This window comes from Charadrius vociferus, unplaced genomic scaffold, assembly GCF_000708025.1.
Source record: "Charadrius vociferus isolate BGI_N301 unplaced genomic scaffold, ASM70802v2 scaffold163, whole genome shotgun sequence".
Taxonomy (NCBI): domain Eukaryota; kingdom Metazoa; phylum Chordata; class Aves; order Charadriiformes; family Charadriidae; genus Charadrius; species Charadrius vociferus.
In genome coordinates this window covers 15,760,284-15,784,826 of record NW_009648332.1, presented here as the reverse complement: position 1 = coordinate 15,784,826, position 24,543 = coordinate 15,760,284, and the positions used below count along the sequence as shown (strand labels likewise).

Sequence of the window (24,543 nt, the reverse complement as noted above, 5' to 3'; positions counted from 1 at the left end):
GACATGAGCTGGCCAGAGCACTCTGTAGCCTCTGTAGGAGCAGTTACCGCTATGGGTCATGTCATATCCTCAGCTGAATGCTTGGCAACTGGACCAAAGGGAGCTTGTAGCACACTGCTATATACACAAATAATCTTTGTTTGCTAGTTAAATCTTCTACAGCTATTCAGATTACAAAATGGTGTCCCCAACAAGTCCACTTACTCCACTTCCTCTAGAGGCAGAAAATACTCTACCTTCTTTCTAGCACAACTCATTCCACCTGTCATCTTTAAACAAAGGCTTACTTTAGTTGACACAACTCACCAAGTTTTATAACCAAGGCTTTCATATGAAAGTGCCATAAACCCAGACATTTACACATCTTTCAAGTATCTTATTACAAGGGGATTTTATTTAAGCATTCACAAACCCTAGCCCTCACACACGCCTCAGGTACCAGGGATGGTCAATGTAAATACCCTGTCATAACTATACATAACATACTTCAAGGCCAAGGTAAACTCTGAGGAAAAGACCTACATTTAAAAACTTTGCCTAAATTGTCCTCTAAAATCAAAGCTGTACAGTCATGACAACCCTCTCTCCTTGCCACAGCTCCAGAACCAACTGCAATGGTATGTTTCCAGCAGCAGATAAGAGATGCGGAGATGCATGAGAGACAGAAAGAAGGCAAGCAACAATCAAAACATCACAGCCATAATTTTTTATATATCCTAAAAGATGTGGTTTGGATTCACCACAAATCTCTGGAATAGCTCTTATTTCATATTTTCTTTCTATAAACTCATATTACAAGGCAGATGAAATCTTTTCTATAAGATATATTATATGCAACAATAATGTTCTTACTTTTGAGTTTTTAAAATTTGTGATTGAAATATTTTAAATAGAGCATTCTGCCAATTTTTTTTCCTTTATCCTTCATAAAAGCCTTTATACATAAACACTAAATAAAGGTGAGTCTTAATATTGTTTTTTTTCTGCTTTTAAAAATATCTGAGTTGAGAGAAAAAAGAAGAAAGCACATGGAAAAGCTTTCTTAATGAAGAAAATGGGATAAAATATAAAATCCACACCATATCATCCATTTTTAAGCAAGAATTTTTTTCCATAAATTTCACCTTTTAACTACGATTTTTACACGGTTACAGAAGTATATACCTACCTTTTGTTTTAGGATATTATAAAGGTACAAGAGAACAATCCTTGGTATTCTCAGTATTGTGATTAGAAAAGAGCCTTTTACAGCAGTTCCTAGATGATAGCAAAAAAGAACTGATATGGAAGACAGGACTGGGTGAGGTGGCGGGATATTTTTATTTCTAGAAAGAAAAACAAATAATTTTAATATGTTTTAGAAACTTATTTAAGAAGATATACACTGTATCTTTTCAGTATTTGGAAATTTAAAGAATTAAGCTTGGTATCTCCTTTCCCACTTGAACAACTCCAGTTTTCCTACTAACTTCATCTGAATGCTCCCCTTAGTCCAAAGGAAAGCATAAGTGATTCCTTCAAAAACTCAGTTATCTTGAAAAATTAATAGTTTGCACAAGAAATTAAAAAATAGAAAGGCAGTGACAAGACAGCAACTGGTTGGGGCTAAAAAGCTCTATAAATATATTTTTATTAAATCCTCACTTCAGCAAGGATTTAAATCATACACAGTGTATCAAGATAGGTATCACAGTATGCAAGAATCACTGCAGCCCATTCAAAACACTAAATACTTTGCAGCTGAGAAGTTGTATTTAAATATGTGAATATACCACATTATTTTAAATAGGAAATTCCAGCAAAGCAGTTGCTGCATTTATTATTTTTGGTCTTACAACGAGGGGAACAGCTTGGGGGATAGTGGAATTCTATACTGAATGAGGGAGGTTTGGGGTTTGTTTCTTTTTAAGTCATCAGGTTTCTGTGTTAGAAACACAGACTTTGCTATATAGGTGAGTTACTCCATCCATAAAGTACCATTGTTGCCTCTTCCCTCGTACGCTACCTTACATGTAACAGTCTCAGACAGATCTCAGAATAGAAAAGATTAGGTTTCTGCAAGTTAAATGTTAACCAAAGGTAAGAAATACAGAAAGGATAAAGTTTACTCTTGTGTTAATAATTTACTTGCTACTGAAGAGAAAAATGAAGAAAGGATTTGACATTTTTAACAGGACTGATTAATGAGCATGAATATCAAAATTTGAAGTTTACATCAATTTCTACACATTTGGATGCTTTTCCACACTTTCTTTTCCTAGTAAATGAATTCTCACAAGAACTGGGCCTGACAAGGTTTCTTGCTTTGCTTCCAAACAGATTAGAAAAAGAACAAAGATTTCTCCTGGTAATTCCAGCTTGGGGTAGGAAACATAGGAAAACAGGTAGTGAACCACAACAACAGGTGATGTTTGTGACTGTAAACAAGCTCAAGATTGGTTCAATCATCCACCTACACCCAATTACCCTTAAGGCTGAAGTTTCACTCAGCTTTGTACCTGAATGGACTGTAGCACAGTCCACCGTATGCATGAGGTTGTGTAGGCAGCTCATACTATGCATTGAATTCTGTGCATGTCGACTCCACTGTGCACACACAAGGGATCAGGGAAAAGCAGGAATCTGCCCAACAGAACTGGTTACAAGACTGAGTAGGGCCACAGCTTGTTTTTCCTCTTTGGTATTCCTATTTTATATCACCATGGGATTGTTTGATTTATATAGAACACTCCTATTCCAAAAGGCTGGGAACCTGCACTCAATACCACATCATCTTTTAATAATTTTCTTTCTTCAGTGCTGCCAATTGTCTTTATTTTCTTGTGAGCTCTGTGACACTCAGTATCTTTCTTAACACTGAGCTCCTTGAATCAAATGATTGCACGTGAATCTCAGCTTTCATTTTAAAACCAATTTTTTTTGTGTGAAGAAAAAAGTGTAATCTTGACACACCCAAAAGACGTAGACATTTGAAAGGGGGAAAAAAAGCATTTCTTTAAAAGCCTGTCCTTCTTTCAGAGCTGTGCTCATAGTTCTCTTCAGTCCTGCCTCATCTGTTTCAAAGACTGCCTAAAAACAGATTTAATCTACAATACTTTAGAAGTATTAAGGAACTAACCATATATTCCTCAAGTAAATATGAACTTCCAACTACCCTTTTACCTGCTCTCAAATCCACAAGGGACAGGCCCGACTACACACATGCTGATGTCTCTTTTGCATGGGTTAGGTCACATATGTACATAGGGCAAAGGATGCTCATCAATATTGCAGATGTGTTTGAAAAGGAAAGGGGAATCTGCTAAAAATTTGGTCCTAGTTCATCTCTCAATGACTTTGGTGCAAATCCATAAACCTGGGTTTTTGACTTACTGGGAGATGTATATATTTCACCTCTCACTGAATCTATTGGAAGTTGTGGTGCCGAACACCTTAGAGTCAGGTGGAAAACCCCAATCCTTCAAATGCTTACATACTTCCTTAATTTCAACCTTTTGCAGTGACATATATGCATTGGAGTTACTGAATAAGCTTAAACACAGACAGGACAGTGCTGCCTGTGCCATGGGTCAAGTGACCATACCACTTCCCTTTAATTCCAGAGAGGGGAAAAACCTCATCTCACTGAAAAGGTAAATACGCACCTAAGCACACCAACATGAAAATAAACCCCCATGTAAAACAGCAACAGTGACAAAGAAGTTTTTTTTAAAAGACTAAGCGCTTTTCACAAGTCATAAAAAGTAATCATTAAGCAAAAAAAGTTCTCATTATTTTATTAAATTAATAAAGCCTTTCACGTATTCACTTTTCATCTGAAACAGAAGGCGGCAAAATGCATTTGCAGTGGTGGTACTGCGGGTCAGACGTATGTCACCTGCAAAGCGAATCCAGCTAAAAAGAGTCCCTGCCCTCCCCGTTCGTGACTCCGCTGCGGCTGTTGGCCGCTGCTGCCTGTGCTGGGGAAGGAGATTTCCGCAGGGAAAGGCCGTGCCATTTCCTCGGAGCACTTCCACACCAAGAAGAAAGCCTCTCTGTGAGGTATCATAAACAAACTCTTGTGACATGCCTTTATGATGCTGCCCCAGGGAATACATTAAAAACACACAGCAGACAAGCTCCGAATTGCTGGAACAGCTTGAGATAACCCTTGCCCTTGATAGTGGGACTGTTCTTGCAGGTCGCCATCCTCTCCCCATTCCCGCACCGCTCTGCCTCTCTGCGGATCTGTGCTGACAGCCTGACGGCCAGGAAGAGGGATCATCGCCGCAGAAAAATTGCATTCCCCCTTCCAAGCACAACTCTCTCGACACAGTAGGTGCCACCTGGCAAGCAAGAGGAGAGCTCGACAGTAGATGTACAAAACGATTTCAATAAAATCGGGTTCAGGAACCTTCTGTACTCTGTGGCCAGTTCCTGCAGCAGTAAAAAATAGCTGGAAAGCGGAAGACCCTAACAGAGCAGTAAATGTCATCACGGTGTTTTCTACAGGTGCTTCCCTGTTCTGTGTGAAGAAGATATGGACAGTGTCTTTGCCTTGGGGCTTTAGATGGCGCATGGTACCAAAACGCACTGCAGCGCACAACCCAGTAAGTCAGTGAAACTGCTTTTCTTTCCTGTGCTTTCTCAAGCAAGCCAACTTAAATGAACCCTTGGCGCTTCAGCATTCAGTTGCTGAAGCTGAATCAATCGCTAAAGCTCGAGGAACATAATATTGTTGAGAAGAAAAGAGCAGCCCATTACCCACCGAACCACAGCCATGCTAGTTACTCATGTTTAGGGCTTCAACAGGAAAAAGGAGATGACATAAGAAATGAGAATTCCTCCCTTTTCAAGTCCTATCATGGCATGTGAAAAAGTAGTGTGAGACTGTCTACAGATCCCAACCTTTGAAAAAGCAGCATTTTAGCTTTTGTCTGCTCTCCTACTAGCACCATTTAAGTGGCACGGCTGTTGGCTGCGTAGGGAATCCCAGCAGAGACAGGCTCCTGGCACACGTGTTAAACACTACCCCGCCTTGGCTTTTTGGATGGGAAGACAAAACATTGCTGAAAACAATGGTGAGCAGGGGCTGTTTAGCAGGTCTTCCAGCTTTGCTGCTTTGGCTGGAGCAGAGCCGCCATCGGCTGCGGTGGGAAAGCCTCGCGGAGTCGCTCCTGCAAGCAGGGCCCGTCCCGCCGTCTCTGCGGGGCGGAGAGGGACAGACCATTTGGAAAACTTTCAGAAGGAGGCCTTTCTATCAGCAGCCGAAACATTCAGGGATAACATTCTAGAGACCATCGACGGAAACCTGCCACCTAGGTTCTGGAGGAGGCAAAAGCCTCCCTTCTCAGCTGCCCGAGCCCAACGATCCCAGGTGGCCGTGGCCAGTGCTCTGGGTCCCCAGTCCCTCTCCCACCAGGCTCCCCGAGTCACCCTCAGATCATCTTCCTCAAGGGCTAATTTTCCAACAACTTGAGATTATCACCATATTCCTCTAATACAAAATGAAGAAATGCCATAAAATGCCAGAGTTTTTTGCACATCAGAAAATCTCATCACTGGGAGTAGACGAACAGATCAATGAGGGTTAGAGAGCTCATAAAATACTTATGAGGAAAAATGTTTTCGGGTTACTACTCTCTTCATTGTCAAAAAAACCAACAATATATTCTGAGATTTAAATCTTCCCCCCTAATGAGACCATAGCACTGCTCTAGTGCATGAAACCAATATAACTTCATTTTACAATATTGCAAGTCCAAAAACCAGTATAAAATCATTAAAAGTAGAGATTTTTCCTCATTTCCTCCCCATTTACATTTCAAGGCAATATACAATTCAAGAAAGTTTGTTTACACCTCTCCAAATTCTTAACAGTGATGTTAAAGCATTTACAGTTAACTGAAAATATTTGCACAGAATGAAAAAAAAAAAAAAAAAAGTAGCAGAGTAGGCATTTATGCAGCCAGAATAAATGGAAACCCAGAGCGGGGATGAACCCTTAGGAAGAGGTCAAACTGCCTATGAATACCTGAAATTACCGAGGAGCTATACACTGCATCTCCGTTTGGAGCTCATGCAGTCTCCTGGAAAAGGGTCAAGCGCAGCCTGCTCCTTATGAATGGCAATTTCACCAGTCTCAGCTGAGCTCTGTTGGCTTGTATCAAGGCTCAGGTTGGTCCGGCAATTCCAGAGGTAGGGATGAGTCACATTAATGTCATACGCGTTGTAAAATTTTACTCAAGATCTTGCAACACACAACATTATTTTATATTAAATTGGATTTCAATATATTGACATAAATTGCAGTCTATCTGAGACTATTTTGCCTAGAAAAAAGATTGAAAGTGAATGCTGGAAAATCCCCAAACCTATACGGGGGCAATTCTGCACTCACCTGTTGAAGTAACAAGCAACCACAGCCCCTGCAATCGTCATCTGCTGACAGGCAAGAATGAATTCACTAGTCCAGATAAGGCCAACAAAATGATACCATGCCATGTAGGAAATTCCAGACAGAGCTCTGTATTCTACCTGTCCTCCCGAAGTAGTCTGTGCAGTACCTGGAGTTGGGATTACATCACTGTATTATTATAACACACCAGACAAGGCTGGGGGGGCAGGGGAGGGAGGGAGGCAGGGGGAAGAAGAGACATGTAAGTGCTTCTGTACCCTTTTTCTTACATTTCCTTCAATAAAATTATAAAAAAATACATTCAGGTGCTATTTAATTCTATCCATTCTAACAAAGTCAGAGAGCCAAAATTTTGTAATACAAATACAATTCTGAAAAATAAAATCTTACAAAAAGCAAAAGCTTGGGTTTAAATTGGGATTGAGACACAGCTGCCAATAAAGTCAATAGGACAGTGACAAACTAGTAAAGATTTATGAGAAAACATTACTCAAGGTTTGAGTAATCAAATGCTTCAGAAGTAAATGAAATCTTAATTTTCTTCATTCAAATTTGAGTTTGCTTTAGATTTTTTATAAGAAGCAAAAGAGAAAGACTGCAGAAAAATATTAAGGATGCATAATATACCATCACAACAAAACAAAATTAGGATTTTAATTACTATTACTAATTAGAACCATGGCAAATGTTTTCTGTTCTTTATACTTTGCAACCTTTGTGCAAAATACAGAAACATAAAGCTGGCATCTGTATGGCTGTATATGCTCCAATGTTACTACTGTATTCAGGAACATTGACAAATTCACTTATTCAAGCTAAAAAAAAAAAAAGAAAAAAGCTCCACTTCTGTTAATAGCAAAGAATTTATTCCATATGCAGTAGATAGCTTTTCATAAAAGGTGGGGGTAACTCGGATAACTTAGCAATCGGATCTTTCTCTATTCAATTCTCTATGACACCTGACTCTGAATCTAGTCAGGGGATAATGGCATCGGGACATTTATTCCCAGTGAAAAGTCTCTAGATCCATAACCTGCAATTTTTTTAGTTTACCAAGCCTTAAATCTATTAACCTTAAAGATAAACATGTGCACAGAATAAAACGATCTCTGGAGGTGAGCAGTTTCTTATTCTAACTCCATGAAAGAAATAACAAAGTGAGACATAGCGTTGTCTATTACTGCTAGAATAGCATTATAACTTAAGCTTTAATACTTCATGTTCTCCCACAGGACAGCGCATCACCTTCGAGTTCAAAACTACCACAGATACAAAGTAATCTATGAAAAGATTCACTTATTTCTGTCCTATTTTCCTATAGCCACAGAGTTCATACTCAAGAATAGCTAAAAGCAGAAACAAAAAAGATATGCTTTCAGCAATACCATCGACTTTAGACAAGCTTTGCAAGTCTTCAGAATCAAGGTCCGTTTGTCTGTAAATTATGAAGAATATCCATCTAGCTGATAGTAACACTGAAAAAATATTTTAAAGTGCTTTAAAAGGATCAAAAATTGCTACATGGGTGCATAATTATTATATGGTTAGCTTAAATATGTATCTGCATAAAATAAATTGAATTATTTTACTCCTATAAGATTAGCACAACAAGAAACTCATCCCTCTTAGACGCTTAGAGAAGAGCTATTCCCTATTCAAAGGCGAGAAGAACAGAGTTAAGTCTATGAATACATTTATAGCATGCAAACTAAGCATTCTTCCCTGAGCTGAGTCAATCTTCTTCTCAGCACTCTTGTAAACAAGAGTTGCGTCCATCAACACAGTACAGCGGCCTCAAGGAGGAGTCTGTAGGTACTGTATCACACTTGTCCTCAAGGCAGCCTTTGCCGAAGCGCAAACATAGACATATGTTCTAGCTATTTTATTTTCTGAAAGGAAGTTTTAGCTGAACAGGCAAGCTCTTTGCAGGGCTGTACAGTTGGTCACTCACAGAAATCTTGTTGCTTCCGTTATATTTAAATGTATTTTAAGCCTGTGAAATGCAAGATACTTGACGGCGTAAAAAAGCTACTACTCGTATCTCAGATCTCTTCTCCCCTGGTTTTAAGTTTGGATGCAACTTGTAAGTTTGGAGGCTCTAGATTGCCCTTTTCCTGCAGCACACACAGCTAGCCAAATGTGGTCATTAACCACAGCCCACAGCCCTTACTAAGGGCACTTGTGCAAATGATAGGTCAATGAGATACAAGAAGGTCTCCTACCTCCCCATTTTCATGCAGAGACATTATGCCATTTGGCAGCAGAATTAAGCACATTTCCCACCATACAATTCACCTGAACATTTCCCAAAGAAGGCACATTTCAGGCTTTGCTTCTGTAGTTTTGTCATGAAGACTGACAAACTTATGTACGGTAAACCAATTCTCTTTGCTTTTTACCAGCCTACTGAAATAACCACCTGCAGTAGTAACAGCAGTGGCTCGATGGCCAACCTTACACACGTGGAAGTGCACAGCACTGTCCTCTGCTGCACTGAAATCAGACACATCCACCTGTGACTTCACCATCGATCACTTCGCTGTCTCAGTATGGTAAACTGGTTTTGTTACTTCACAGAAATGTTTACTAATGTAAACACCTGTGTCTGACTGATTCCCTGTCTCCTGGGCCTACTGTGCATGCATGATTTTGTCAACAGAATTACACACAATGCTATTTTTCATATGTCACTCTTAGTAGCCCAGATAAACTTTAAAGCTATCCTAGATACCCTGTTGAGAAAAGTGTTTGCTATTTTCCTCATCACTCCACCATGACCTCTCTGTTCACATAAGCTAAACTTTCTCAATAAAGCCTTGAAATATGGTTTAATTTGTTAACAGAATATTTGTCTCCAACCACATAATCACGAACCTTTCAGGTGTACTATACCCTTTTAGTGATAACATTAAGAAGTCAGTAAAGAACTGAAGTCCCTACAGCTGAATCACCAAATCTGAAAACCTCTGATCAGTACAAACGCCGGTCTGCTGCAAATACTTCAAAGAAGTGCTGTTAACAATGCAAACAGGCACGAGTGCTCGCAGCAGAATTCAGGGGAGTCTCTCCACCTGACTCGGCAGCACAGCCCCGGGCCACGCTGCCAGTCAGCGCAGCAATGAGAGGTGGCAGAAGTCAGTGCGCACGTGCAGTATCTTTAGCCGCATTTTGGCACTTTCAGACTTACATCAGATGCTCTTACACGGCAACTGCCCTTGCAAGGTTTTGCCGCTGCCTGGAGCAGTAGGCTGTTGCAAGGGATGAAAATTCCTGGGAAGCCTAATTCAGCAATTTCCTTATCAGAAACAAAGAACCACTGACCAGAAAATACCGAGAGCCTGTTTATCAGTTCCTGTTAACCCAAAAATATGATCTGCCCTTCCCACTGCTAAGTGAGGAAAGGTTCTGGCATCATACACTGAATCTTCGTGCTTCCTGCAACATAATTTATTGTGTTATTTTATTTAGCTTTTTTTCCATGTAGTGGTATTTACAGCTAAGCTAGCTGGCTGTAATTGGAATGTCAAGGACCCTGCGGGAAATACATTTTTATTGCGGGTTTTGCTACTGCACAGCTGTACATGGCAGTTTTATTGCTCACTAGCCTGTAGGATGCACCTTCATAGCATGAAAATCTCACACCACCTTCTCATCCTACATTACAGGACTTATACCATGTGGACTTCACAGCTCCTGCATGCCGGAAAGCTGAAAGACATTGCTTTGCTGTGCCACATGCCCACTTCAGCTCTGCAGTGAAATGCCCCACAATTTAGCAAGCAATACAACTCAATAACCCTAAGACATATCAGCTTTTCCAAAGCACAGCTGAATTCCATTCCTAGCCAGCTAACGGTTCTAACTGGTGCCACTGTTTGTGCTGTCTCAAGTCTCCTGGAGCCTGGCATTTCTCCTAGTTTCCTAGGTCTGGAATTCACTCCACCTCTGCTGATCTTATAGATTCTGAATTACCAAGGTACTTAAGCAGGTGCCTACCTTAGAATGCATAAGCAGTCCCACTGATTTTAATAGGATTAGCCATGTGTTTCAAGTTAGTCATGTGCATAAGTACCTTTTCCAAGTGTGGGCTACAGCTTTCTATAGCTCCCAAGAAGTTAATCTTTTCTCAGAGTAACACTAACTTTTGGAGGGGACATAAATAAGGTGTCTGTGTGGTCGCATAATGACCAGGTGCACCACAGCTGAAGTGAGGACCAAGTGCTCCAGAGCTAGAAGATGTGGAGATGGCATAAATATTATTATATATATCTAATGAAGATTCAAGGAAAATGTTAAGAACAGGGGCAGCACAGCAGCAAGCCAATTTCACTTGCCTTCTCTCTGTATTAGACAGAGAGACTAGTGTCTTTGTATACATTTCATTTTTTCAGCTTTCTTGGTATATTTGCATTTAAAATATAGTCTGCATAGCCCCAGAAAATAGATTTGTGAGAATAAAAAACCCAAGTGCCTATACCAAGAAAACCACCATGTGTATTTTACAAACCAAATCCTGGATAGGCAACTAACTATTTGTCATCGGAGAAAACAAATTGCTCAGAGAGAGCATGACCTGGGAGATCTTCGGAGAAGTACTTGCAGCTGTTGCAAAAAGTCCCCAAAACTCAAAATCAAGAGAAATGCCTTCCATTTACAGGGCAATTGTAGAAAACTAGTAAAAAATACAACGCTGTTCTGCCAATGCAATATTAACCACATAGTACTATATTTATTTATTTTTACATGATGCATAAGTACTAGTCATCCTAGAACAGCAAAACAACCCCCAACGAGCTGCTTTAACAGGCAGCATTTCAGAGGACTCATATTTGGGTTGAAAATTTGAAATAAAATCTAAAGGAATACCCTCAATACCCAATCTAGTCTACTGTTCATTTGTCCAAGTTTTGAACTACAAAACAAATCTGTGACAGAGTATGGGACTGGAAATCTAAACATCTATCCTACTTCTTCCTGACCCTAACCTCCTGCGTCACCCCGACTAATCTCCTCAACCTGAGAGCTGGATAAAACAATCCTTCACTACCTCCCCAGATCATTCAAAGATTAAAATTGTCTTTGTTGTCGGGAGGAGTCACTTTAATGGGACCAGCTGTAAACAACTGAGCAGATTCAGAAGAAACTTTCTCGCACTACTTTATCGGCACCTAGCGGGCACTGATGCTGCTGCAGGTCACTTACCTGTTATTTACATAAAATATAAGTTAAAAAAAAATTACTTAGCAAATGCACACTCCCTTCCAAATATTAACACGCTAAGTCTTAACAGAAATATCTTACAAGGATTGACATCTGCTCTAAAAATATCCTGGCAGAAAATCTCAGTCAAAACATATGTTTTACTAGATTCCTCACAGGAACAACATATTGACAGTTAAGTACCTGGAAATGACCTTCTTTTCTTATGCTAAATCTGCAAAAAGTCAATTCTTTCAAAACTGAGAGCATCCTAAAAACTTTAACATCGCTCTACTGTGCAGCAAGGTTATGCCACCTTCTGTACTGTACCGTCTGTATCACTCACTGGGAACATCAGCATTCCTATTACGCTAGGGAGAAGACAAAAAATAAAATACTTTTGAGCCAGGAGACGTGTGCTGCACTATGAATGTAACAGCAGGTCATAAACTGTTCGAATGCTACTCTCCTAGCAGGCATGAAAAAAAAAAAAAAAAAAGGTTGAATGGAAATGTTTAGCAGGAAACAGAGAATATAACCAATGAAAGAAAATGGCACAACATGGAAAAAGCATAAAAAGCCTCTCAAAGGCAGTTTTCATTGGGTTTTATTTCCCTGTGAATACATGTGGAATTTGCTTTTGGATATAATGCACAAGTCACTACTTCCCTGCAAAGTCTATAAAAGTATCCAGGAAATACCTGACTGGTTCCCCATCCTGCACTTCTCATCAAGCTGTTTCTGTCAGATGAGCTAAAATATTTCTACTCTTCGAATGATTGCTGCATTTCCAAAAGCTTTTGAATACAACAGACTCAGCTGGCATTTTCTAAATTTAGATTTAACAAGGGCAGGCTTCACATCCTTACGTGTGCATATTAAGAGCACCAGTGACTATTCCTGTGGGTAATGGGCCAGATCAGCTTAACATCAAGGATGTAATATTTCCTTTATTAGTTCTTCTTAATTATATATTTAGCAAATCTGTGTGTTATAATTAATTCTATTCACCTGCTACTCGATTTACTATAGTTAATGTTTCTCTTAAATTGCCTATGATCCAAGCAGGTGTATGAAAGGAGCAGTTGGTTGATGGCTCAGGCGATGCTCCTTTCTAGAAAGGGCTGCTCCGAACCAGCGATAAGGTACTCCCAACAAGGCCAGTTTGAAAAGTACTGCTGCTGGGCTGATAGGCACACAAACGGGATGAAGATTCTGCAGAAAAACTAACCACCACACAAAGCTGCCCCTAGCACGGAATGCCGCCTCCGTAAAGGGAAAATCCAACTCAGAGGAGTGTGGAAAAGGAATATCCATGACGCTTCAGGCAAAGTGAATCTGCTTGACCACCTGGTCAGCCAGGAACAACTCGCACACTGCAGGTTGGACATTCGGCCTTGCTAGGTCTGACCATTTGGCAGGAGAAGCAAGTTATCCGCCAGACGAGTGCTTCAAGCAGTCATTTCTGATGGATGTGAGCTACTTGGGGAAAGGCAGCCGAAACAGAGAGACCCTTGCAAAGCTGGAAGGGAAATGGATCCTAGTCTAGCCTAAGCAATGGGTGAGTGATCTGCAGTGCCAGCATGGGCCCAGACAGATGGACTCTCGTGTTACAAGTGAAGCGGGTCTTGTACAGAGCCCGAATTATCACAGTGAGACTGAGATGGAAGCAGTTGTGATGGGTAATACTGCCAGTTTTGCCAAACAGGCTCAGCTACAAAAAAGCTGGAGGCTTTCCTGGTCTAGCAGGGATCTGTAAGCCTGTACAGAGTTACTGCAGCCACCTTCTCAAGGGGTGGTGGAAACGCAGGATAAAATGGTAGCATAAGCATTTGAAGAGCTAGGCTGCGTTTGGTTTTCCACACCGAAACCACTGCCAAGATTCAGAAAATAGAAAACCCATGAATCAATGTGGGAATGACAAACAACTGTCTCTCTCCGCATCAGTCCTGCATCAGCTCCGACACAAAAGACAACAACTGACTCTTAGCAGTGGCCCTAGAAATTTAAAATTAAAAAAACCCAACCTCCAGCTCATAATGCTTCCTATGTACAAAGGCCAACGTCTGCGTGAGGAGTTATCCCCAGAGCGACAGAGTTTAGCTTCCCTTCTTTGGGTGATGTTGCATAGAAGAACAACCTCCCCCTCCCTTGGATGGTGTGATGCTGAGCCAAGGGACAGCATCCAAATTACCCCGGTTCAATCAGTGACAGATCTTATAGTGGTACATCCCTCAGTAATACCACTTCTATACTCAAAATCTGTTCTTGCAGATCCTTCATAGTGATTGACTATTTCTACATAGCACATCCCCTACAACTGCAAGAACCCCTGGATTATCCAAATACTGTTGTACCGGTCTAAATAATGATAGAAGTTGTCACTAAACTACTGCTCAGAAACAACACTCTACCTCCACAACAACTGGGCGTTGTTTATAGTCAGAGGAGATTAACATTCTCATTTCATAACAACTGCACTAAAAGCTGTCTCCTCCCTCCTGTTACTTTCTTCATTTAAACACATTAAACATATACTGCATCTACCACAATCTAATCATAAATTAAGTAACTGAGAAAGAAAAAAAAACTGAAGTTGACATATCGGAGCAAAAACCTCTCTTCTGTAGTGGGAGCAAAACCCTCTCTTCTGTAGTGCTATGACTCACAGAACTATGGCGATGTTGAAGACAAGAGGGGAAAAAATAAACAAAAAAACCCGAAAGAGTAACACAGCTCTGTAACAATGCTCACCCACATTTTGTACATTAGCACCAGGAGGTCCCATATTTAAGACTTGAACTTAGGAAACAGTATTAGTATTAATCCAAAACCATGGAAAGCATATACTTACCCGCAGTTCCTAAGCTAAGTAGTACACCAACCCAAAATACCCAGAACACAATGAGAATCAGAAATGTCCAGAGTGGTTGGAACAGGAGGAAAGGAATTCGGCCAATGATTTTACCAACAATCCGAAAGAGCTGCACAGCGAACTGAAGCCTCTTTCTTAGTACAAGTATAAGGGAAAGCAGAACAACCTGTTACAGGAAATAAAAAGACAAGTTGTTGGGTTTTTTCCTAAAGAAAAGTATCAGAGTTGTCAAATATGGGGCCAGGGGGTAGAGATTTCACAAAGGCGTGACAGCAAGGCATTTTACACAGACTTACTGCGCGCTGGAAAAGCTTTCTGAGACACAGCCTATATTCTCAAAGAGTCTGTGGATTAAAATCCGATTTTCTGAAATCATGACTACTGTTTCTTTAGAACAAAAGAGGATTCATAAAACTGCAATTGACCCAATGGAAACAGTCTGTTTTGCTTCACAGCAAACACAAATGTATGTTTTATGCTACACATTGCTTTCATGCACTCTGTATGTCATAAACAGTTAAACTTTCTTCCTACTCAGGTCAGCTTGCCACTGTTCACAGCGGTAGGAGGACCACTCCTTTTCTGCAGAAAGGACAGTAGCACAACCAAACTAACTTGAGAGCTCTGTATGTATGGAGGCGAAGCAGACACAAAACGAAAACTCATTTAAATAAATCAGCTGTTCCCAAAATAAATAAAAAAAACACCACCAACAAACCCCTGAGTCAAAATCTCCACAGTGTCCCCAGTTCTTTGTATATGACAAGGAACTATGAATAGTAATTAAAAGAGAGACTGGAATCTACAAAGTAGACAATAAATGCAACCAGTGGCAGCTGCTTCACTAGCTTTCTTGCCTGCTCTAGAAAGAAGCCACTGGCTCTGAAGAGAAATGTAACCTGCAGCAGTGGATGTTCCCACAGTTCTGCAAATGACAGTCAGTTGTACTGGAACACACAGAGATACAAAGGAACCTTTTCTTACCCCTTTAATATCAATAGAAGTAAAAAGGTCATAAGTTACAGAAGATAAATAAAAAAAAAATCTGATCTGTGACACATTGATATTTGTCACTGTAAACTGTCAGACTGTTCATATCTGGTGAATTTCAGTCTATGGATCCTACTCTGCTTTAAGAAAACAGAAGAACAATCACTTTGACAAATGTCTCATGAAGTACAAATTGTCTGTACACTCATATTGAGCAATGACTCTTTTAACATTGCAATATCAGAGTGAAAAAATCACTTTAAAGATCACAAGCCACACTCAGATTTTCTGTTGGAAAATAAGGTCAATGAAAGAAAAGCAGAATTTAACCCCTAACTTCAGGCCCAGACACTGTGCCTGTGGGCCTGTGCTTTACCACCCTTTCTCCTACTGACAGGGTAGGCTGCATCCATAAATCTCATGTTCATATGAACACAGTGCCCCTCTGTTCACTCAAGATGATTCTCCAGTTAGCTGATGCACAGAAGAATGGGGATGGAACACAATTCTTGCATTTCTACACCACGAATGCTAACACTGTTAGTACGGGGTTGAAGTGTGACAGACCCCTGTGCTGACAAACAAATTTCACAATGAAGATATAAAACTATTTAAATGAGTGTAAGCAGATCTTGTAATTGATTCTCATTTGAAAGGAATGAGGAATTCTTTTTGCTGTTGCAGAATCACTGCAGTTCAAGTTTTCAAGTTACAGCCTCTGCCATTGCTTAGGGTGAAACACTACTTACGGTAACTACTGTGGAGAAGATGGCATATCCAAGCAGAAATTTTACATTTTCCTTTTCTGTTTCCAATTCAGTGCTGGGGTCGTTCCTGTAGTCATAATAGAGCCACCAGAGAACACCTGAGACAACTGAGCAAACAAGAGCGGCATGAAGGTGGGCAGCACTGCCCGGGCTGCAGCCCATGGCTGCTGCTGGCCCGCTGGCATCTGCCCAGCATCTCCCTCCCCGGCCGCTCGCCCTCCGCTGAGCCCAGCCTCCCCTCCTCAGGAACACTGTCACGCAGCAGAGAGGCACAGCATCAACGGTCACAGGGAAAATTCACATCGTGGTCTGGTAGCCTGAGGTAAAACCACAGCAGAACGTTTGGTTTTCTTGCAATTACGCTAAAACTCAGGCACGTAATTTCATTGAGGAGATACAAAGCTAACTTTTAGGGAACGACAAGCTTCAGCTGGACATGTTCCTATAGTTCTCCCTTTCTAAAGTAGGCAATGTAAGACTTCACTAAACTCTCTTTGAAACAGTACCATTTTCCTAACTGCATTCACCTGCCAAAAGAACTCTTGTTTCCAGACATCTATGAAAAAAACAAAGATCACCATCATCATCCCAACACTCAGCAGCTGGAACAGCACAGCCAGACCTTGGCACCCAAAGGCAAGCAGGGCTTGGCTTGGAAACGGCTGTGGTAAGCTGAAGGACACTGAGGATGGCCACGGAGAAAAAGGATAGCTGTTTGTTCAGCTGCCTCTCCTCCTTCAGCTCAGTGAGAGGATCTGTTTCACTAAGGCTATGCTAAAACGTAAATATACTTACATAACAACCCGAAGACAACCAGTGCAATCAAAGTATGGACCAGAAGGGTCCGAACGAATCTGAAGGCTAAAACCAGCATAAACGAGAAGGCTGAAAAATATACAAAGCAAGTTTATTATGAGTGTTACAACCCATTTAACTTGTATTTATTTTAAAGATAAATTTAAGGTTCTTGCAGAATTTGGGCTTTTCTTTTTAAACAGCGGTCTCAAAAGCAACAGCATTTAGTAAATCTGGCAACCTTTTTAACATTTAAAACACAGAGTTACCTATAGCTTAGTAATAATGAGCTTGTAACTGAAATATTACTGAAAAGCTAATGATTCCCAAGGTGAAATATTTTGTATAAGACTTAAGTTAATGTTCCTGCTTATGCCATGGGTTTTTTCATCAACAATTTCTTACATTCCCTTAAAATTAGGCACATGATCATACTCAGGAACACAGAATCTGCTATTTCGCATAGCTGTATTTCATCAGTCTATTAAATGCCTCCTGATAAAACACGATCCCTCTTCCTGAAAAACAACTCTGCTCAGAATATATGACAAAGATAACTTTTAAATTAAAAACATAAAGTTAATAGAAATGTTTGAAACCTCACATTTTAACTGAACATTATTATTCACTTTTCATTTATAGCCTTACCTAGTGCAAGGAAACACAGTCCTACCACAGTATCTCTTCCTGCCAATATTCCACTCAGAATTCGGTGAAAAACATCCATTTCATTAACCATGCTTATTAAGACAGATGCATATTTGGAATAGCACTCGGAATTTTGTGGAACGCATCGATTAAACAATGGAAAAGATTTACTGGAAGGTTTAAAACAAAGATGGTAAAAAATATTAATTACTGGACAAACAGTTTCAAATCCACAGAGACCCATTCCACCATTCTCTTTTGAGCCCTCTGCAGTTCCCTACCCACATCCTCAAGACACTGTTGCAGCCGCAGCCGGCCAGTCTGATCTGTAACCTGGCAGGCATCCTCCCCACCCAGGAGGAGACCTTCCAGGTGGGGTCTGACATAAGAGGGCACTGGGCATGGGAGTGGTCCACTACAAATGGTCGTTTTATGTTTCATCTGTAGAATTAACGCCTAGCAGCATCATGGCTGCATCACTGTACCAGAACATCCATTCAAGGTCAACCTGGGAGAAAAAAAATGAACTGCTATCTCAACCTCCATCAGCGCATAGCTCCTATTCCTGTTCTCATCTGGCTTCACCTGCTTTGATCCCACCTGTTTACGTAAAACCTTAATTCACGCTAACACAGCCGTAAGCTACGTCGCTGTAGATAATTCCAGACCGCAAACACTTTGCATTGTGTTTATGCTATTTCAGCATTCTAAAAGCCACATCAAAACAATGTTTGTAAGGTACAATTAACACCACCAAATATTTATATATGAAACTATTTGCCACCCCCAGGCAAACTTCTTGAATGTATTTATTGTCCCACTTTGGCAATGCTGCACTACAACAGTCAAAGACATAGTCATACCTAAAAAAGAGAGGTTTGTTCATCAATAGTTAAAAACTTCTCTAACTAGCTTTGCTTGTACTATGAATTATTACTGTGCAACATGAATAACTTCGCCGAGTTCCTTGCCAAACAGAAAAAAGCCTAAAAAGTCCAAGAAATAAGTAAAACATGCCATATTTTTTTCATCAATTTACATGCTCTCCTTTGATCCACGGTATGTAATGTTTTTATGTGTCTCCTGCTCTCTCCTGTTTGCTTTTTTCCTCTTTTTCTCTTGTTCAGAGCAGAGGACTGAGCTCTGCAAACGTGGAGATTCCAGTTCTCTGCTGTATTTTCATGATACGGTGGAATGTAAAATCATGGGTTTAAGGATTTTGACTCACAATGCCAAATGTTAAAGACAGTGCTATCCACAGACCCGTGCTCCAAGCCAGCTGGCTATCAAATGGCGCTGATGGAAATTTCTGGGTAATTTCAGGATAATAAGCAAGGCCTGAGACCACAGCTCCTCTTCCCTGGCATTGAGGGAGAGAGCAAAAGTCTGTGCGGGAGTTAAGTTGTTCCTCACACGGAGTGCTTTTCCCCTGACTTGGAGAAGAAAAATCTCTTAAGGGTAGAGGAATGGAGGGAATGCAGTCCTTGCTCCTTCTGTGGGACAGGACACTGGCGTGTTCGCAGGCGGCCATGAGAACTCATCAGTGTACCCGTACAAAAATAAACAAACAGAGTAAAACCATTCTGACTATAAAGCACCAAGTCAAAGACAAAGCGTGAGGAAGTAACAACCCTTAAGAAGCTGTTTGGACTCAAGTGTGGTGTAAAGTACCCAGTAATTCTTACCTTGGTGGAACTGGCAGTGCGGGACACAGCTCAGCTGCCTTTGGATTTAGTGTGTAACTGGAAATGTTCAGGTTGTAAACACAAAGACAAGAACCTAAGAAGGGCAAAATTAAAAAGAAAGAGAAAGGTAACTTAATATTAGTTAAAGTTTTAGAGAAAAACACATTATCAATTAAGTTTTGTTTACAATTCTGCTTTGATCCCTTAGCAGGCCATATTCATCCCAGATATTCCAGTGGGAATCTAAATAACAAATGAGTTAATTGGGCAAATCTAAAGCAACCTCTGCGGAATGTTTTGCTTTCCAGACTTAACTATAATTACCACTTACTGATCTCCCCGGAGGGCAGGCACGCTATTTGTTCCACCGTGCGGTACCTCAGCTCTAAACTAAGATAACAGAAAAGCCTAAAATGACAGAAGCCACCACAGAACTAGGCCCCTCACGATTTCAATCAGACTGTGTATGTACCCAGGAATTTCACATTTTCTGGGCTCGGGGCTAAATATTACCAGGTACTCCGCTAATAATACTCTGCTCCATTATATAATGCTTCTGTGAAGGAAAGGCTGGATACATTCAAGCCATTCAAAATGCAACACTGCCCTCTCCCTCGAGATAAACGTGCAAGCAGTTGTAGCGTACAGATGGAATTTCACGCAATTATTTTAAGTTACGCAGAAAATACTCATATAGTATCACAGGTGTTTACAGCTTTCTGTACGTACCAAATGATGGTAAAATACCCCAAAATGAAATTAAAACAAACGCTGTCAATTTTAATAGCAGTCCTTGCCAAACAAAACAACAAAACAAAAAAGAATGGAATTCTGATCTCCAATAAAATTAGCCACTACTATTCCTATGGTCTGCAGTTTATGCATACCCTACGGAATAAGGGTTAGGCTATGGGTCATTTTATTTATGTGTTGGACATGAATGAACTGGAGCTGCCTCTTTTGCACAACAGCTACTTCTGACATCATATCCATCTTGAACACAGGAATAAAATAAAAAAAATTATATGTTGAATAGCAAACTTTTGGATCTGATGTCTAAAGGGATAAAAAACACCCGTGTGTCTCTGGAATTAATAATTCCACCACAGTTTTAATTAAATTTAAAAGAACCAGTTGGACAAGTTTCTCAAATAGCATAGGAGCTCTGTTCACCTACTGGCGCCCACACCAAACTACACTGCTTCATTCTCCGCAGCAAGTTTTCCGCTGGATAATCTCAGCATCGTGCAGGAATTAATCAAACACTCCTGAATTTGCATAAGAGAGCTGTAACATTTCTAGAAACTATGGCTTTGAACTAAAGCAGAAACAAGACATTTTATTTTCTGTTGCCATGGACTGCTTGGGAAATTAATGGTAAGAAACGACTGCCTAGCGTAGCAAACGTAAGAATAACAAAGTGAAAGCTGCTCAGCTGTTCTACAGATACACTAAGATATTCATATTCCCTGTTGCACACCATTATTCCTTGCAAAACTCTGGAGGTCTTCCAAAGAGTTGAGTTGCTCTTGTGGACAACTAGACACGCACAAGGAAACTGCACTGAGTTTGAGGCTTTGCATTTCCAGGCTGCATGAATTCAGAAAGAACACATACCTAGAAAGAAAAAAAGATCCTCTTTTCAAAAAACAAGATTTCTGGGTTTTATAGGTTTAAATTCTGATCCTTCTTTCCATTTTGTAAAGGGCTACAAAGTGAATGAAATTCTTTTTCCACATATAATGGAAAAAATGGAGATTGAAGTCAGAAGTTAAGCAGCAATTTGAGAATATGCTACATTTTTATACTTCATTTATGTTCTCCAATGGGATCAGAAACTGCCAAGGTGGGTGCCATTCTACAAGGGCTACGTCATGGGAGTCGACAGCCTGACTGCACTTTCAACACGCAACTTCCTTAGGTACAAAGGTTTGCCATACAGAATGACTGCTGGTTTGGCCAAAGTCCTATTTAAGATCTCATTTTAGAAGAAGCCAGCATACAGCATAACAATGTAGCATATTTTCAAACTCTGTCTTAACTTTTTAAGTTCACTCATCATTTTGCACCATTCTCACACCTATTTTTTGCCTTTCAATACAAGCATGTATGTATACACATACATATATGATTGACAACTAGACGATGTAGATCTTATTAAGCTCTCAAACATTTGATTTATTTAGACATCATCTGATGTACTTACTTTTTATTAGTCATGTCCTGTCCAGAAAGGGGTGCCCCTTTTACAGGAGTGTTCTTCCTACCACATATGTTCCCGAAGCTGTCATATCCAAGCACAAGTCTTTCTGCGGCACCAGCCATCACAGCATAGCCAGTTATAAACATCTGTTAAAATATTTTTTAATGTGAAATCATACTATAATAGTTTTTTCTTCCCGGTCTATAAATACTCCTTTTAATCCATACATTTTTGACTTGTGCATGCAAACAGTTAAATCTAAAATTTACCCCTCTGCACAAGGCCGGAGCAAGTCATATGGACAAGTTTAGCCCTACTGCCTCCTTAGAGCTTTCCCTCATCTGTTGCTGAAAGTATATAAATTAAGGAGAGTATGACAGGAGAAGAAAGATAGGGGTCCTGATTAAAATAATAGGAAAGCAGTAGTAAGGTATTAAACACCGCCTCTACCAAAGTTTGTGTGTGTCACTAGGCAAGGTCACTCAAATGGTAATTTTTCACATGCCTACTGCTTCTCATTTTTCAGGGTGCCCTTCAAGACACACCTGAGCAATATATTGGCTGAAAGTTGAGCCCTTGCAGCTGCTAGTGTATTTAATCAGAGGTACATTTTAAGCACATGAGGTACAATTAAAATGCAGGTTACCTGAAATTTCAGGAAGATGCATTCTTTAACATGTGAAAAACTTGGAAAGCCACACTGTGGACCTGGTGACACTGCACTGATCTTTTAGATGCTCTGCTGCTGGATCAAAGCTCCAGCAGATCAACTCCCTGTAAACCCCGGGGGCAGCTACGCATCTCTGTTGGCCAAGCAGCAGCAACCTTTAGTCAACATAGGACACCTTGCCTCGGAATACAGCTTAAACCCTGCTCATGGACCCCATGAGGTCCAAAAAGCCCCTTGAAAAGAAACTTTCCACGTGCCAAGAAGCAGTAATTCTTCTTCTGGGAAGTCAGTGAAGTCCTAGGCATGACTTTATCCAAGGGCTTATTTACAGTACTCCAGCTATTGAAGAATTCACTGATTCAATTGTCTCCTCTGTCCCATGGGGTGTAAACCACATTTTACACGCCCCAAGGACAATCCACTAAGCTCTGTGGCTACATGCCAACTGCTGGCAGCAGCAAGTCTTCTCAGTCCCACATTAACCACCAATACCTTGCTGAATATCAGCTGTGCTGGAGGCAGACTGCACATAGCACATCCAGCACAACTGCTTTCGTAAAGGGTTTAGAGCTTTTATTTGTTATTCTACATGTAACACTTGTGAGTAAAGATCGGATCTGGGCAAAAACTGAGTCTCATAAACAACATCTAAGTATGTGCTTCCTTAGTCACCAGTGTAGTCTTATTTTCTCCTATATGTTTGCAGTGACTAGTTAAATAGTATTTTATTAAAAACTATGACTGTGTGTTAATACTGTCCCAATATGGAGATCTGTGCAGACACCCCACAATTAAAGTTGACATACTACTTGTGTATGTGATATTTGTTACAATAACAAAATATTTTGAGATCCAGTTTATTTACATAGCAAATATTTGTTAATAATTAAATTGTTCTCAGAAGAAAAAGGAGAAATGAGCTGGCATTGTAACCCAACCTGAAATATGCTTTCAGGAGAACCTGTCATTCCTTCTCAAGGTGGATATTACAGGTCCATTGCCATCAGTACAGCAAATACTGTGTACATGTGATTTTTTTTTTTAAGTGCAGAACGCTGGATACAAGCCATAAATACCGTTAAGTAATAGATGGCTGTATGACTGCTGGAGGGGTGTGTCTATAAATGCCAGTGATACGCACTTCCACAGAGCTGCTAACATGGTTTCAATCTTTTTCATGAAGTGAACAAATCAGTGTCACGAAAAACTTTTTAATCTTCTACAAATAAGATCAAATAAAAGAAAACAAATACATATATGCAGTAAGCTATTTAACAGAAACTGAACAATAAAACCAGTGAGAGAAAACAAGCAAAAATCCCAAATCCTCACCGGTTGACAGGTCTAATATTTTGCATTCCCTCCACTGAGCACTAAGCATAAGACAGCACGTAAAAAACCCTATCCTGTTCGTGACGTTCAGCTTCAGCTTATGTAGTGTTCAAAATGTGTATGTATCCTTCTGCATTAGCTTCCATTAAAAGAGTTATTAGGAATTGAATTGAAAACAGATTAATAGTGTATTCACAAGAATCCTGAGTAGCCTCAGACATATCATGAAAAAGACATTCATACTAAAGAACGACAAAGCCTGTTGCCAAAAGCCTGCATGCTGTTCTAAGCACGGGACAGATAGTGACTTGATATAACTTCAGACAGATGTGTTGCAAGATAACAAGGTTACAATGAATAAGTAGAACTAGAAGCTTAGTCAGAGCCTGGCTTAAATTACAAAAACAAGCAAATTCTAAATAACCTAGCCCTGTGTATACATGGCCTTGAAAGCATATGGTCACAATTTAAAAGTCTGTGTAACGGACATGGCAATAAAGCACTGCTCCGCCACCAAGGTCAGTTCTGTCCCAGGGCAGCCCCGTGCCCATGAGCATTTCGGTTTAGATTCAGTATACCACTGTGCAGAACCCCACTAACTTCGGATGTGATTTTTCTTTCAGAAAAAAAAAATAATCATGCTTACCAAGCCAGCCCAGAAAAGAAAGAAGAGCAGCAACCAGAGAGTGTCCGTGCACTTTCGGTAAACGACCGGTCTCCATTCCCTCTGTCCAGAAACACTCTCTCCACAATCCTAAAATGGAAGAAAGACACACACACACAAAAAAAAACAACCCAAAAAACCAAACCAAACCAAACCAAACCCACCACCAAACAAACTCCCTGTGAAACTAAAATCAACTTTAGGACGTCTGAGATTTCGGAAAGCGCGCAGCCTTGCGCTTTGAAGGCCGAACACCGGGTCGCTCTCTCTGCCCGCAACAGCTGTGCAGCCCCCGCACCGCCCCGCACCGCACCTCCC

General features: G+C 40.4%; 1 protein-coding gene across 1 annotated transcript in view; it reads right to left on the bottom strand.

Annotated features, from left to right (window-relative positions):
- Positions 1–24,303, bottom strand: part of SLC44A3 (solute carrier family 44, member 3) — a 38,577-nt gene extending 14,274 nt beyond the window's left edge. Inside the window, exons 1-10 of the mRNA XM_009884905.1 lie at positions 24,208–24,303; positions 21,563–21,705; positions 20,837–20,973; positions 19,357–19,450; positions 17,672–17,841; positions 17,024–17,113; positions 16,211–16,335; positions 14,451–14,637; positions 6,380–6,545; positions 1,169–1,325 (exon numbers count right to left, since the gene is read on the bottom strand). Of these exons, the coding sequence (XP_009883207.1) occupies positions 1,169–1,325; positions 6,380–6,545; positions 14,451–14,637; positions 16,211–16,335; positions 17,024–17,113; positions 17,672–17,841; positions 19,357–19,450; positions 20,837–20,973; positions 21,563–21,705 (1,269 nt within the window). The 5' untranslated portion in view covers positions 24,208–24,303. The remainder of the gene's footprint in view (positions 1–1,168; positions 1,326–6,379; positions 6,546–14,450; positions 14,638–16,210; positions 16,336–17,023; positions 17,114–17,671; positions 17,842–19,356; positions 19,451–20,836; positions 20,974–21,562; positions 21,706–24,207) is intronic.
- Between the last annotated feature and the right edge of the window lie 240 nt (positions 24,304–24,543).